This window comes from Mytilus galloprovincialis, chromosome 2 (genome assembly GCF_965363235.1).
Source record: "Mytilus galloprovincialis chromosome 2, xbMytGall1.hap1.1, whole genome shotgun sequence".
Taxonomy (NCBI): domain Eukaryota; kingdom Metazoa; phylum Mollusca; class Bivalvia; order Mytilida; family Mytilidae; genus Mytilus; species Mytilus galloprovincialis.
The window spans coordinates 114,257,231-114,274,610 of NC_134839.1; the positions used below are offsets into that span (position 1 = coordinate 114,257,231).

General features: G+C 32.2%; 1 protein-coding gene across 1 annotated transcript; it reads right to left on the reverse strand.

Moving 5' to 3' along the window:
* Positions 1–2,519: 2,519 nt before the first annotated feature.
* Positions 2,520–11,636, reverse strand: LOC143065477 (uncharacterized). Its single transcript, XM_076239056.1, has 4 exons — positions 11,557–11,636; positions 10,386–10,492; positions 9,321–9,462; positions 2,520–6,338 (listed from the first exon to the last, which is right to left on the reverse strand). The coding sequence occupies exons 1-4, from the start codon at positions 11,608–11,610 to the stop codon at positions 6,198–6,200; spliced, it is 444 nt and encodes a 147-aa protein (XP_076095171.1). The 5' UTR covers positions 11,611–11,636; the 3' UTR covers positions 2,520–6,197.
* Positions 11,637–17,380: the final 5,744 nt, after the last annotated feature.

Below are 17,380 nucleotides of genomic sequence, written 5' to 3' on the forward strand. Positions count from 1 at the left end.
ATTGCAATGAATACGAAGGCATTGACTGAATTGAAGAAGGAAGAGACAATTCATTCAAAGTTAGGTATTCTTCTGTAGAGCTTCGATGTCTTTTCTAAGTATACTTGCAGCGGAATGAAACACCTGTTCGTTATTTGTGTCTATTACAGTTGACACTGAGATTTTGAGGTCAGTTTTCAATTGACTAGCAGCTAATATGGCATCTCAAATATGGTAGTTATTTTGCTACTAAATATTATGTTATATTTGCCTTGAACTTGTTGAAGTTCTTTGACAACTGAATTTCTATAGAAATCAATGAGTTTAGACTGCATTGAATATTTTAAATAAGAATCAGCCGGAAGAAAAGATCTATATTTATCAAGTAACGATGTCATGAGGAATGGCCATTAAATCGTTGTCAATAGTCAATATAAAATTAGCAAAAGCAGTATCGTGATCTGAGATATTTGCTTCCACGGGTTTGGATTTTTTTGAGTTTTTGTTTTTGTTTTTGGCAAATAATTTGTAATGCAACCAAAATGACAGAGTGTTTGATGTTTAAAAGATGGACGGGAAACTATTTCAACTTTCACTTTATCTGACACGGATAAAACATTCTTAAAACGCTCATCTGATTTAAACTTGAGTAGTATTTTTATCTTTCTAAAATGTTTTGTTGCAACAAAATATACAAGCGCTCCAGTTGAACGAATGCATTCTAGAAAGCGTACAAATACCCGAAACTGAGGGACAACAGTCCGATAATTGTATGTCGTCATTAAATATTAGATTAGAAGCGTCCTCGCTCTAAAAGGGGGAACAGATATGTTTACTTGTGTAACTTTTGCAGTATGAACGATGATAAACTGCTTGCACAGAGTTCTTCAAATTAACAGCTATCGCATGAAACATCTTGATGTTCGCCTCATCGAATCTTTTATTCAATGAAGATACATAAACCGACTTCCCTATACTGGTAAATTGACTCAAAATTTCAGTCAAGTTTTTTTTTGGCATATTATTTAACTACTTTTGTCTTTACTTTGGACTTAATCGGGTAAGTTCCAACAGACTTGTTATATCACGGAATATTTACTGAAACTATCCGTCAATTATTTTGATTTTACAATAAGACTTTTCTGACGAAGTACTTTTGATGTTTTATAACAAAAAAACATAAAATATAAACATACACAAACAAAGTATGTGGCATATAACAGTTCACTTTAATTGAAAATATGTGTATATATTAGCGAAAAAGGTAGTAATTCCATATATCATTTGAGAGCTAATTATTGACTAATACATAAAATGTGACGGAAGGCAAGTGATTAAGTTCCGTGTTGAAATTGAAGTTTTTTACTCCATTCTTTTTCCATTGATTTCTTAAGTTTTTTTTCATATTTTGGTTCCGAAATTTTTATCACTTATTAGTTTTATGAAATATATGCTTAAAATATTATGGGACAATTTTTATTACTACTATGAAGAAGAAACAAAAGTTTTTGTCTGAATTTGCAATTAAAATTATCTCAATTTTAAACAGTCCAAACTTCGAAAATTTTATAGATTAGAAGAAAATAAAATACTGAATAGAATATTTTGACATATAAAAATAGCTTCAGGAAAAACTATTTCAATTAAATGTTAGGAATCATACACAATTTTTCATTTTGAAAAAAGGGGGGTTGAAACTCTCTAATATACTACTAGTCATTAAAAAGACTTTTTAGAAAAATGTGACCGTACGAAATTCTGACGACAGGGCAAAAACTAAAGAAGACATATTTGTCTTTAAGTTAAGACCATATTTAGCCGTGTGTTAGTTGGGGAGATTAAACTCGCGATCTAGACAACTTTTTACACTTCTGTCACCGCACTACTAGTCTAAGAGATGAACAACAAACTAAAGACTTTAATACTGATATTTGCTGCTTCTCTGCTTGGTTTGTGGCATAAAGTGTTCAGAATCAGAATGTTTCCTCCAGACCTTGTGGACTAGCACTTCAGAAATATGGCTCAGTGGGTTTGTGAAGCATACTCATATTGCTTAAGCATGTTCTTTAAGTTATCCACTGGACATTAAAGAACCATAGATTAACAAAAATAAAAATCTAAAAATAAATTAAATATCCTTACATGTATTTGCTTTCTGTACTGATTTTCCAAAGATAACAAGCAAGGGACCACACATAACTGGGTAAACAAATTTTTAGTCATTTAAGCCTTTTATCTTGAAAAATATTTTAGACACAAAGTAGAACATTAACAAAGGTCAGCCATACAAATTTAAAAAAGACCCATAAAACATCAAATTTTACTGAATCCATGAGTTGAGTCCTTTCCATAAATGACAATTTGTATCTTGTAGGGTTTCTTCCAATTATCTTAGAACTATTATAAATAGGACAGAAACTGCTAAACAATGCTTCCTTTTTCGCATTATTCTGTTATGGTGGCTCTTAAAAGTGATACAGCCCTACTTGTAAATGCATTTCAGGTGCAACGTCCAGTGAATGAAATAAACAAAAGTCAAGTGAGAATCTAATTTTTACTGCATGAAAATATACACATGAATAAGAAATAACAATCTGTAATAAAATAGATATGACAAAAATAATAACATGATCACAGTTTCCTCATGATAAACAAAAATAGTCCACAAAATATATCCCCTCATTATATTTAACATTGTTAAATATGTGCTGAAATTAGAAACACTATATAGTATTAAATATTACATGATGGGCGTATTGATAGATAGATGCAAAGTACTGAAAAAATATTTATAATTGCCATTTTAGACTTTTAAAAAGAGTTTAACTGTAAATAAACTCTTCATAGATACCAGGATTGAAATTTTATATTTACACCAGACACACTTTTCGTCTACAAAAGACTTATCAGTGACGCTCGACTTAAACAATATTAAATAGGTCAAATAAAGTACAAAGTTGAAGAGCATTGAGGACTAAAAATTCAAAGAAGTTTTGCCAAATACAGCTAAGGTACAACAAATGGTTAGAATTGATAACAAAGAACAGTTCATCTGTACGACAGTAATGCTATAAGACTTTTGTTTTACTTTCATTATGCTCCCTATAAAAATTTCAGGAGCATATAGTAAATTGCTTTGTCCAATAGTTCCTCCTTCCATGCATCTAAAATAAAGGGTCCGAAACAAAGTTTCCAGATGGAAACTAGTACACCTATTTCTTAATTGGGATGAAACTTATAAAGATGGAAGATATGAGGGGGGAAGCCCATTGGACTTGGGTTTAATAGGTAAAAACTAAAGTTCAGTTACTAAAATACAATTCTATTTAGGGTTGGGGAGGGGAATGGTTTCTAGAGGTAATTTGAGTTACCTTTGCTTGGTTTGAAATAAAACTTATACAGCTGGCATATTAATTAAAGAAAGGGTAAAGGCCTATGGATTTTGAAGTCAAAAGTTCAAGTCAAGGTCACTATTACTAAGTATATAAACATATGAAAAATGGTTTCAATATGGTAACAAGTTTCCCATGCTTGTTGGAATGACATTAATATAGATGAAATATTTAGGGAATGGGAAGATGCCTATTGATCTTTTGATCAAGAGGTTACAGGTCAAGATCACTGTTACTTAAATAGATTTTTTGTTTTAATTTCCTGTTGGTATCCCACTATATATTGTTAAACAAAAACACAGGTATTTATTCAGGCAAATCAAGAACATATTTATTTGTCCTTCCAAGCATAGGAATATTGACTTTTGAAATTAAGTTATTTGTTTTCATTGGTGTTCAGTTTGGGTAGCTTTATTTTGCAGTACAAGCTTTTTATTTATTTCGGTTGCTTAGCTTGGATTAATCCACTATACCTGGAAATATTATTAAAGAAGTAAAAACATTGCCAACGGTAAAATTGTATAGAATTTATTATGTACAGGACAGATCTATATGATTTGGACCATGACATTCAGTGGTCAATAAAAGAACATTACAGGAGTCAATAAAAGAGGACAACATTACAGTAGTCAATAAAAAGAGGACAATATTACAGTAGTCAATAAACATATCAATTCATATGAGATTTCGTTATATATCATGGTTTCTATCATCTCATCTTGGTCCTTTTTAACTACAAAATTGTAAACCATAAGTACAGTACACTCCTCTTCTGATAGGACATTCCTATATGAGCAGGACTTTATGTATAAAGATTCTTTAAATTCTTACATATAGAGCACTATCATTAAGCCTTTCTATCTTAATTACAAAAAATAAATCCCCCCACACAAAAAAATAATATGTGTAAATTCAAAAATAAATTCATTTTATTTATCAATGCTATAAAAATTGAACCATAATAATGATGATTTAAAACATGCATTTTTATTCAGTTTATGCATATTTTTATAAAGGTTGAATTGTTCTTATTTTTTGGGAAACTAACATTTATGAACAAACATAACAATTTCCCAATTTATACAAGTTTTAGAATACTATTATCCCTCACTGAAGCATTAATGAAACATACACAATATTGTTATATACAGCAAGTAGTTTACACTTTCTCAATGTAAATTGAATTGAATGACCATTTTATATTTAGTGAAAATAATTCTATAGACAAAAAACATGTCGTGCAATTTTACCAACAATAACAGATATAAAATAAATGAACTGTTTTGAAGTGTGGATCTAGCAAATCATTTAATTGATAATGTTATTTAATTGCGAGGGCATTTCTGTTTTTCTCTCAAACAAATGATGGTAAACATTAGCTTTATTTTTTAAGAGGGCATTTATTCATTCTGATGTCTTTTTAAACGCCCAAAATTGTTGATGTAAATCTACAAAAGCCTAAATTTTCAAATTTTTCAAAGTATAAAGCTTACACATTCATATAAAGATGGTATGGATAAACAATTTTAACAAAAATCTATATTAATGTTGAAATAATGATGCATGACAAAACATTTGTGACACAAAAATATTTTAACAACTATATCACTGGTTTGAATAGGGAAAACAACCATAAATTATCCATGGACAAAATATTGACAAATAAAATGATTGTTTTTTGCTCAATGTCCAGTGACAACATTTCATACAAATTATGGACGATACTTTTTAAGTTTTTGTACATTGGATAAAGAAAATCTTAATGAATTAAGATATAATTTATCCTTCAAGCAATCACTTTGCTAACAGAATTTCAACCTTTTTTCTGTGTAATTCATTTGGATAAGAGAAAACTTGAGAATAAGCATTAAACTGAGTTACAATCTAGGCAGATTTGTAGTTGACTTCCAGAAAGGTTTATTGCCAAAACTATATATTGCCATACATTGTAGCTCTCCTAACAACTTTTTTGGAAAGAAAAATCAGATTATTTATAATTTGTCCTGAAAACAACATCAGCTGTCATACGAGCAAAACACATTTTGAAAATGGCAGATTACATAGAAAATACATTGAAGTTGCTCAAATATATTTCTAATGTGTATAAAAACGACTAATATTTATGATCACTGTTTCTTCCATCAAAATAATATTATTTTTAGTATTATTTTACATCAATAAATATGACTTCAAAGAGAAATGGTGTGAATGTGACAGCAATCCAACAACATCACATTGACAGATTGTGTATTACATGCTAGGCATTGTCTATAACAGACTAGGATGTCTGTTCAAATTTAGTTCCTAGAAATTTCTTCAAAGTAAAATATTCATAAATTAATAAAAAAATATCATATGAATAAAGAATGATGTTAATACTTCTGAGAACATAATGAAATACCAGTCATTCAAAATTCTCAGAAATTTCTCCCTCAACTAAATCATGTTGTACATTGCTTCTTCTGATTGTAAGAATTCAGAAAACGAAAGAAAACTTCAATTGTCCAGCATTAACTTGAATTGTCCAGCATTAACTTTAATTGTCCATCATTATCACATAGACATGCTTCCTCAGGATTTGTACAAACACAAATGTAATAATAAAAACATTATATTCATTACCTCAAAGTTCATATAGCACATTATTTAACTTGGATGTGTACCAGTTTTGTATACAGATATTTGAGACAAAAAAATAAAACATTTGCATGTCTGTGATCTTTGACCTGAGATATGGTATATATTTCGTCATTCAGATAGATATCCTAGCATCAGATATCGTCAAAGTTTTCAATTGCACTTTTGCCCTCTCTCAACATCGGTAGGCTATTTCTTGTGATCTTCTTTGTAATTGTTGACGACATCATCATAAGTGGGAGGGACTGTTGTGTTGTATCCATAGACACCAGTAGGGGGCGGGGTTCTGTAATACTCTGCTTCTGTAATATCATCTCTATATCTTTCACCCTATATAACACAATATAATAAGTATTAAGAAAAGCATCAATTTTTATTTATATTATTTTGTAGTATCTTTAACATTGGATACAATTGCTAATTCAAGTGAGCATGGAATGAATATGGTCAGTTTGTAGTAATGATTCTGTTGACACAAGTGATGCCCAAAGTCTTTGACTTTGAGGAAATACCAAAATTTGGTGAAATACCTTTGCAAATATTTTCAGTGCATCACTTATTCACCATGAAATATCCCCTACTTAAGTGTTCTGTCGATAGAAGTAAATCTATTGTACTGAATGCCTTTCTCAAAATTTGTTTCTAATAAATGAAACTCCATGATTGTGGTTTGACAAATGTTTGAAGCAACTTTACAAACTGGAATTATGAAACAGGACTCTATTTAAGTTGTAAATAGTCACAGTTGAGGTACATGTATGTCTTAGACTATTACAGGATTTCTCATGATAACTGTATAATTATTTCAAATAGAATTTAATATGATGTCTGTTTGATACTGTGTATAAAGCAATGACGTACATTTGTGCAAGTGCCAAACAGGCTGTTTATGTGAGTCAGAGTGTGAACCTTATCAATCAAAGCCTTAAAGGCTGTAAAAGCAATTGCTGCCATGTTAATGTTTGGGGACTTTTATTTTTCATCCACATATATACAAGAATTAAACCTGACATGAGTGTTGTCTAGTTAAAAGTAAGAAGGTTTTAACTTTATATAAATAAAAGACTTTAGCAGAAAGTCATTTTTAATATGTTTTATATTTCACAAGGAGACAACACGTTTACCAGGTTAAAGTTGGGGTCAAATATACATGTGCTGAAACATATAACTCAAAAAGAAATCATCATGGATTATCCCCTGGTAGTGTTTGTAACTTCCTTGGCAATAATTTCCTTTATTGATTTAATTTTAACAATTTTCATTATTAATTTATATTTAACCATTAACACAAATGATTAAGATCGATTAAGTTAAAACATTTCAACTTTCCAGACGCAAATGTTAAAAAACAGGAAAGAAATAAAATATCTTACAAGACATAAACATGTAAAGAATAAATGTATATTTCAGCTTAATAAAAATATTTTCATAATGTTACTTTGTCATCATTTTTAAAACTAAGTTCCAAACATTATTGCTCAGTTGATATGTGTCCTTCTGATGCGGTACGAGCACAGGCACTTGTTTCTATCCATAGGAAGGTCGATTATCCATATAAATAGTAAATAGTTTTATATGGATAGTCGACCTTCCTATGAATAGAAACAAGTGCATGTGGGTACGAGATAACTACAATTCTCATGCAATCCCGAAAAGGGGGGTCATCACAGACAAACATGACATTAAATCGTTATCACTGAACTAGTATATATATTGTATAGGGGCCAGCTGAAGGACGCCTCCGGGTGCGGGAATTTTTCGCTGCATTGAAGACCTGTAAGTGACCTTAATTCTGCTGTTGTATGTTTTTCTATGGTCGGGTTGTTGTCTCTTTGACAAATTCCCCATTTCCATTCTCAATTTTATTATACGAACAAGAACAAACAGCTCTACGTTGCTTTGATATTTATCAATTTTCAGGAAACATTGCGAAAAATGATCTTCAATATTTCGAAAACATGTGAAATAAAATTGCTAACACGGTGGACCGTCGAGTGTCAACAAACGTAGTAGACTTGTTCACTGAAAAGACGAGGATAATGGTTTCATCTGACATTTGTTATGCAAACCCAGTTTTGATCATGATATTTAAAAAGACGTACTTTTTTTCAATCTATGTATTAATAAACTAGAAAATTCCAAATTGTAAATATCTCTTCATCTGGACCGACTTAGCATCTACTACGTTTGGACGGGTCCATTTCATTAGTAAGGTAATCGATAAATATTACGGAGTTTTGACAGAAAAGGAAAACGAACTTATTGTTATGTGTTTTCAACAAGGGTTTCGTTCCGCTAAATTATTTGCGCAAATAAAGTTTGTCTATTTTTAGATTACAGGTAATAATTTGACACTACGCATTAACCTGTGTAGTGATTTTGATTTTACGATAAATGTATGAATGAACGATAATTTTATGAATGAACAAGAGCACCTGACCTCTTAAAGAAACACAAATTAAACATAAAAAACCGTATTTATTAGGAGATAATTCAGTTAAATTTTCAATACTAAATCAACAACTGAAATGAATCCATATTTTGTTGAAACATTGTACGAACGGCGGAAAACGGAATCGCATTTATAAAAATGTACTTTTTTTCACTCGGACTTCTATGTTATTTGATAGTCAAACGGTTGACCCTTTAAATACAAAAATACATCTACAAGAACATATTCTGAAACTTCTTAAATCCACTAACGTTTTTTTTAAGTTTCAAGCTATGTATTGCATTAGAAAACATACATAGGTGTTAAAGAATGACTGACCAGGAGCCTGTTTAACAAAATACTATGGCTTGATCTGGGCGGAGTCTCTGATCTGGGTCACAAAGATGGCCATACGCGACGGCATAAAAGCAATTGCTTTAAAAATGTCTCAAATGTGCTTCTCAGGAGTGGACCATACATAGTGTTATGAATCATTTAATATTCAATTGAGGGTTGTACAAAAAAATGTATGTTATTTAGATTCTCAATGACTAACATGTGCAAAATGAATAACTTTTTGACAATAAACTATATAGGTAGGTTGTATGACTTAAGATCATACATGTGCCAGAGGTGGCTGTTTTTGATTGACAGCAAACTGTTTATAGATCTTTATAGACTGATTATGATTTTATATGTGCCCAAGATTGCTATTTGTACTTATGTACTGTATTATTAGCGTCCAGCTCAATTTTTATGTGTCCAGGACACATGTATGCCTCTTAATGAGAATTGTGGAATATAGGTTGGGTTTGACTTACATGTGTCAGAAATTTCTGTTTGTTCAACAATTAACTGTATATAGGTTGGGTGTGACTTACATTTGCCAGGGATGGCTGTTTGCTTGATAATGGACTGTATATAGGTTGAGAAGTACCAATAAAGATTCGACTGTCTCTGTATCTTGTCTTCCATAAACATAAACACATGGACAGCAGTACAAGGAAGAAAATTATACCACACCTACAATGATAAATATATAGACATTGATACAGAACCGGCATGAGAAAAGTAGTTTATCATGTCTATAGCATGTTTTAAAGCTATATAAATATATATATACAGACACACATCATATAATGTCTTACCAGAAATACCACAGTTCCCACACTGTATATGACACACAACACATAATGTCTTATCAGAAATATCACAGTTCCCAAACTTCATATGACACAAAGCACAAAATTTCATACCAAGAATACCACACAGTTCCCAAACTGTATACATGTACGACACACAGTATATATTGTCCTCACTACTAGAAATACCACAGTTCACAAACTGTATATGACACACAGAATATATTGTCTTACCAGAAGTGCCACAGTTCCCAAACTGTATACATGGTATATGACACACAGCACACACTGTCTTACCAGAAAAACCATAATTACCAAACTGTACATGCTGTATATACATATATATGACATGCAGTACAAAATGACTTACAAGAAATACAACAGTTTCCAAACTGACTGTATATGACACACAGCACAAAATGTCTTACCAGAAATACCTTAGTTCCCAAACTGTAAATGACACAGCACATAATGTCTTACCAGAAATATCACAGTTCCCAAACTTCATATGACACACAGAATCTATTGTCTTACCAGAAGTGCCACAGTTCCCAAACTGTATATGACACACAGCATATATTGTCTTACCAGAAACATCTCAGTTCCCAAACTTTTTATGACACACAGAATATATTGTCTTATCAGAAATATCACAGTTCCCAAATTGTTTATGACACACAGCACAACATGACTTACCAGAAATACCACAGTTCCCAAACTGTATATGAAACACAGCACAACATGACTTACCAGAAATACCACAGTTCCAAAACTGTATATGCCACACAGCACAAAATGACTTACCAGAAATACCACAGTTCCCAAACTGTATATGACACACAGCATATATTGTCTCCACAACAATACTCATTCTCCAAACATCTTTCACTGTCACAGTAATAGCCTTCTACCTGTAATGTTTTATTTTAAATTACAATAACATGTACATGTATAACAGATATCATGGATATCAGAACTTGTGTACCAAGAGAACACACAACAAAACTATTAATTATAAACTGCCAAACCAACTTACATGTAGGGTGAACATTAATATTTGAGTTTTTTCACTTTTACACGAATCTGCACGTTGCCAGTTTATGGCTTCAATGGCAATGGGAATGATGATTAAAATAATAGACTAATTTTGACAAATAATTTGTCCAAAAATTAAGGTTACAATAATGAAGATAAAAAAATAGGACCTCTGACAAATCATGACAAGCATATTTTGACTAATCACAGATAAATTCAAACCAATTTGATGCTAATGGTAGGCAAAAATCGCTGTATGACACCTGACGATAAAAGGCATCCTTCCCTCAACACTAAGAATGAAGAATCCTGCATACAATAACTTCGTTATAAGGTTAATTACTGACCCCCTACAGATCCATAGATTAGCACCTGGGATTCGTTGGAGGTCAGTATCAAACTATATTATACCAACAGGACTGGAAACCGTTACACCAATCAGTGTAATAATATCTAAAGACTAAAGACATTATATCTACATCACAGTCATTAGAACTTCACCTGTGCTATTTATCAATACACCATATTGTTTTGACAGTGACAGCTGCCTTGTTAGTATAATAGTCCCAGCTAATACATAAAATAATATCACTTTTAAATTTTGTCATTTTTGCATTTTTTGATAGTTTGCCAAGATTTTTTTATAAATTTATCTCAAAAATTATTTTGCTATAATGTATTAATATCTTTCATTTCTTTCATTAAATATGCAACTATATACAAACCTATGAACGACTGAGTAATAAACTCTTATTTCACGATAAAATAGCAAAATCAGGCGATCGATCAGCTGTTCTTTGTTCCACGTATTCCATAAAAAAATTCAAATTTGCAAGAGCATAGATTCAAATTATTCGCTTTTAACTAAAGAAATATTGAAAAGAAGTTTTATTTTATTTGTTTTCACTAATCAGTTTAACACTTTCGTTCAACAACTTACCAAATCTGTTAAAAAATGTGCAAAGAAAAACCAAAACATCAGATCCGACGCCATTTTTTCTCCTGACCTTTGACATTGAAAACATTTCGGGGTGCCATCTGTCGGAGAAAAAGTTTTATGGCGGGAGTTCCAAATATAAAACAGCAGTGTCTCCCATTTTCTCACTATATTTAATTCATACATAATATTTCTTATTCATTTCGAATTATACTCACTTATTTGATTTTTATAGGGTGCTAGGATGAAATTTGAAAAAAGTAGGCAGGACAGGTACTACTTTGGAATCAGTAATTAACCCATAGAGCCGATGAAACGGCGGTTATACTAACTCCCTATTTAGGGTTCTTTGATTATAACCATTTGAATCAACCAGACCATGAATAGCATGATCCTTCTTTATAGATCTATGAAAGTACGCATCATCGAGAAAATTTATCACCACAAATAGCCATGTACTAAGTACTCCTTTCCGTAAAGCAAGGATTTGTATAGTAAGATCTTACTGTACAAATCCTTGCGTAAAGATAGAGAATATTTCTGGATAAGGGAATTGGGGACTGCAATGCCATATGATTGCAATGATAATGTCAAATGAGAAGAAAATTTGTCAAGTCCTGCCTGCAGTGATGTTAATGTAATGAGTTTATTTAATACTACCTTACGACAACAACGTCAGTCATGGACAAAAACATTACCATCGGCCTAATATAAAAAAAAGTCTTCCAAATCTAGATCGTCCTCTGGGAGTTTTGACGACCTTCTTTCACATCTTCATCAACCACCAGGGTTACATTACATTAGAACTATTCTTTTTTCATTGCCTGTTAATTTTCTTAAATGTTTGAGAGATTATGCACTTGACAAAGGAGCGGCATCAATACATTTTCTTCAATATACAGACAAGTCAGTATTATTTGTGATGTAGCTCTTTTCCGTCTTTTCAAACCAGTAAGATCGGGACCTTTACTTGAGGAAGAGGAAATTCCTTCCGGTTCACTTTACCAATAGAGGAATTGATGCAATCAACATCTGCAACGTTCTACATCATAAGGAGGTAACATCTAAAATCCTATTTCAAAATCAGTCTGTTCCTATTGTATCCTACAGTTACACCAAAACCATTGCACCTAAAGTATATTTAACTTATAAACAAGCATTGCAGGACCTTGACTTAGAACAATACCTTAAAAAAAACCTCCGACATTTGACTGTTCCCACTCGCCTTGTAATTACAGCCCTCCTGGCCATGTCATAACTTGGGATTTAAACATAATTCAACATGAAAATCTCCGAAAGGTGATTTCTCATGCATGGTCCTAAGTTTAGAGAACCCCAACACATCAATTGGAACCATAACTTCAGAATAATTATGGATTCCATCGAGGACTACGCGAGCATGGGCTAAACGAGAAGAATTTGAACTGGACACTTTGTTAGAATGGGCCAAAACTATCAGGTCTCTGATAAAACGTCGCATTCATAAGTTGTAAAACTGTGTGAATGATCGACCAAAGTCCGTTTTCAGAGACAAAGAGGCAGTGAAATGTCTATCATCTCTTCATGATAAGTATGTTGTTGTTCCTGCGGACAAAGCTTCAAGTAATATCGTCTTTGTATGTAAATCGTATAATTACGAATCGAATGTCTTGTAAAGGAATTAGGAATAAATTAGCACTCAGGTAATCCCACATACAAAGACATATCATTTGACAAGGATGAAATTTTAGCAAATCATAAGTCCTTCATGGATTCAATGAACATTTCATTGAACACAAAATCGGAGGACTTATCTTGTTTGTATTGGATACCTAAGCTTCATAAAATTCCGTACAAACAACAGTACATTGTCGGCTCATCTTCATGATCCACTAAAGAATTGTCCATTAGATTGACTTTCAGTCCGCAGTGAAAGAGGGTCTTAAGAAAAACTGTGAAACTGTTTACTCGCGTAGTGGTATTAACCATATGTGGATTCTTAAACATTCTAAAGAACTTCGAGATAATTTTAAATCTCGGTCTTTTTCTGAAATCAGTTCTATCAAAACTTTTGACTTTTCAACCCTGTATACCACCATTCCCCATTTGAAATTGAAAAATCGCATAATCCACAATGCCTTTCAACATAAAAATGGTAGCATACGCTATAAATTTATTACTTTGGGATATCATAAGGCATATTTTGTTAATAGTGAAAAAAGGGAAAGTATGCTACACAGAAGAACAAGAGATCAGTATGCTGGAGTTTCTTATCGACAACATATTTGTTGAATTTGGAGGTAGACTTTTTCAACAAATTGTCGGCATTCCTATGTGAACTAACTGTGCGCCTCTCCTTGCCGACCTCTTCTTTTTTTCATATGAATTGGAGTTCCTTCAGACACTTGTCAAAACAAGAAGATAAAAGAAGCCAGATTATTTAATTTCACTTTCAGATATATTGATGATGTTCTTTCCATAAGCAATCCGAACTTTTCTGATTGGGTTCCATTAATATCCCTCCAGAAATAGAAATTAAAGAAACAAAAGACACGGCTTCCTCCCTCTCATTTTTAGACTTATATCTCGAATTTGACATACACAGTCATCTCAGGACCAGAATCTATGACAAACGAGACGATTTTAATTTTGAAATTATAAATTTCCCCCACCTTAGTAGCAATATATCAACTTCACCTGCATATGGGATATACATTTCCTAACTTATTCGATATTTAAGAGCTTGCAGCTCCTTCCCAGACTTTGTAAAACGTCACCAGTGCCTGTCAGTGAGCAGAAAGTTGATGAACCAGGGGTATGTCAAAGAACGACTCGTCCTTTTCCTAAAAAAAGTTTATCGGAAGATACCAAGACCTTGTTGATAAATATTCCGTATCAACTTCACAAATAATACATGGTGGTCTTGATGTATAGATTATGCGTACTGACATTGTTTATTATCTTAACAACGTGTTATATTGTTCTTTCATTTGTCTTTGTTTTATTATTAATATTACGTTTACTGTTTGGATTGTTTTTTCTGTGATATCCATTTGACGTGACTCGGTACTTATATACCCCGTCAATATTTTTGTATTATCTAATTCTTTCATTTTTGCAGGTGTGTTTTATATATGCGACTTTTTGTGATTCTTTGGTTCTTATAACGTGACTCTGTACTTTAAAAGATCCCGTCATTATGTTATTCTTCTATTATTTGTCATTATGTTATAGTTCAATTATAAATTAGAAAAAACGTTGAACGACAAACGACAAAATTATTTTAATCGAGTAGTGGTATTAACCATTTGTGGATTCTTTAGAAATTCTACAGAACTTCTGGAGAATTTTAAATCTCGGTCTATTTCTGAAATTAATTCTAACATACTTTTGATTTTTTAACCCTGTATGCTAACATTCCCCATGTAAAATTATAAAATTATTTTGTGTAAACATTGAACGAAAAAATTTCTTTCTATATATATGACGTATAAATTTTCTGACGTCAGACACGCTAAGCAAAGACTGTGTTTTTAATTTGATAGATGCTTTTGTGCTTTTTTGTAAAATTGTTTGTTTTAAGATTGTAACACATTGATGACTGCTGTACACAGCACAGGCACTTATTTCTGTCAATATCGGGTTTACTATCCATACCCGTATGAAAAGTGATTTTTCGTACGGGTATGGATATTAAACCCGATATTGACAGAAACAAGTGCCCTTGCTGCTATACCCATATTTTGACTATTTTATTTATTAAGTCTGTTTTGTTCACGCATCGTTGTAAATATGACGGAATTTGATGATACTGTCGTAAAAGTGAGAGGTTCAATCCACCATTTTCTACATTTGAAAATGCCTGTACCAAGTCAGGAATATGACAGTTTTTGTCCATTCGTTTCATGTGTTTTGCCATTTGATTTTGCCATGTGATTAGGGACTTCCCGATTGAATTTTCCTCGGAGTTCAGTATTTTTGTGATTTTACTTTTTAATATCATGGATGGTTCTCTTTAAAAAAAAAAAAAAAAAAAGGCTGGCAAACCCTGAAAAATGCCAGGGAATTACCATAGGTAAAAAACAAACACTCAACCGCTAAATTGATCATTCAACATATTTAACCCAAATCAACCGTTGTATTAAAGCCAGTATTGGTATCGACAACGTATTCATACAAATACACATACATAAAATGTGAAGACGAGGTGAAACTTCTTGGTGTAACAATTGACTTTAAACTGGATTTTAAAAAAACCATGAAAACAACTAAACGTACTAAAAAGAATTGGCACTCATCCCACCAGACTTTCCAAACTTACAATACAACACTCATTTATCTTGTCAAACCTCAGCTATTGCCCTCTCACATGCCGCACTTCTGCAGTGAACAAAACATAAAGAAAATAGAAAAAATACAAGATAGAGCACTCAGATTTATTTATGACGACTACACAAATTCTTACAATACACTTCTTGAACAGTCTAAGCTACTAGCACTAAAAATCAGAAGAATGAGAACCATGGCATTAGAGACTTATAAGTCCAGAATTCCTATAAAATTTAGTAAACATTAAACTTCAGGTACAAAAGCACAGCGAATATACCATGGCCAAAAAGAACAAGGTATGCGTAAGAAAGGCTTTAGTCATTAGACAGGAAGACTAAAACTCCTTGCCAAATGTCAACTTTTGGTCAGTTTATTTTTTTTATCGCCACCAGGTGTTTTTTCCCCCAGAAAATTGTACCTGCAGTTCTTGTAAATAATGTAACTCCTTGCTGCCCCATGACTTGATCTTGAAGCCTGTTAGTTTTAAATTTTATTTATTTGCAGTCATTTATATTCATTATTTATTTGTTTGCGTAAGGATTACCTGTGCTGTAGCTGCTTGCAGTCTTTTGCTTGTGATTATAGTGTTTAATTTTGCATGTGCGACTCGGATATAAATACTGTGTGCTACTATGCTGATTCTTGACATTTGTTTTAATATATATTTTGCATGTGCTATCTATGTCTTAATACATGTGTGTGCTGTCTGTCTGTATGTGTGTGTTGTATATCTGATGTTATTACATGTATGTTTTATAAAAAAGAAGATGTGGTATGATTGCCAATGAGACAACTCTCCACAAGAGACCAAATGACACAGAAATTAACAACTATAGGTCATCGTACGGCCTTCAACAATGAGCAAAACTCATACAGCATAGTCAGCTATAAAAGGCCCCGAAATGACAATGTAAAACAATTCAAAGGAGAAAACTAACGGTCTTATATATATACAAAAAAATGAACGAAAACTAAGTATGTAACACACAAACAAACGACATCCACTGATTTTCAGGCTCCTGACTTGGGACAGCCACATACATACAGAATGTGTCGAGTCTAAAAATGTTAGCGGGATCCCAACCCCCTAAACATTACAACATAAGAACGAACTAAAAGAATCAGTTGAAAAAGTCTTAAGGTGATATGGGTGTCTTTAGCCATCTTGAATTGTAAAAAACCCAGAGAATCTCAGGTCCAAAAATCAGTTGAAAAAGGCTTAACTCATCAGATGGATAAAAATTCAAGTGGAATGTACTGTTTATCAATATCAGTCGGATAAAGAGGTCATGTTCCTTGTTGTTATGTATATATGCAACCCGACTCCAAATAAAGATTGCCTATTTTTGTAAAAATAAATCATGATAAACTATACAAAAAAGGCAGGACAGAGATTACAACTAAGAAAAAGGAAGGACAGAGATTACAACAAAAAAAGGCTGGATTTTTTTTCATCCTAGCCATGTTCATCATTCTACAAAGTAATCATGTTACAAGTTATTACAATTCTACAAAGTAA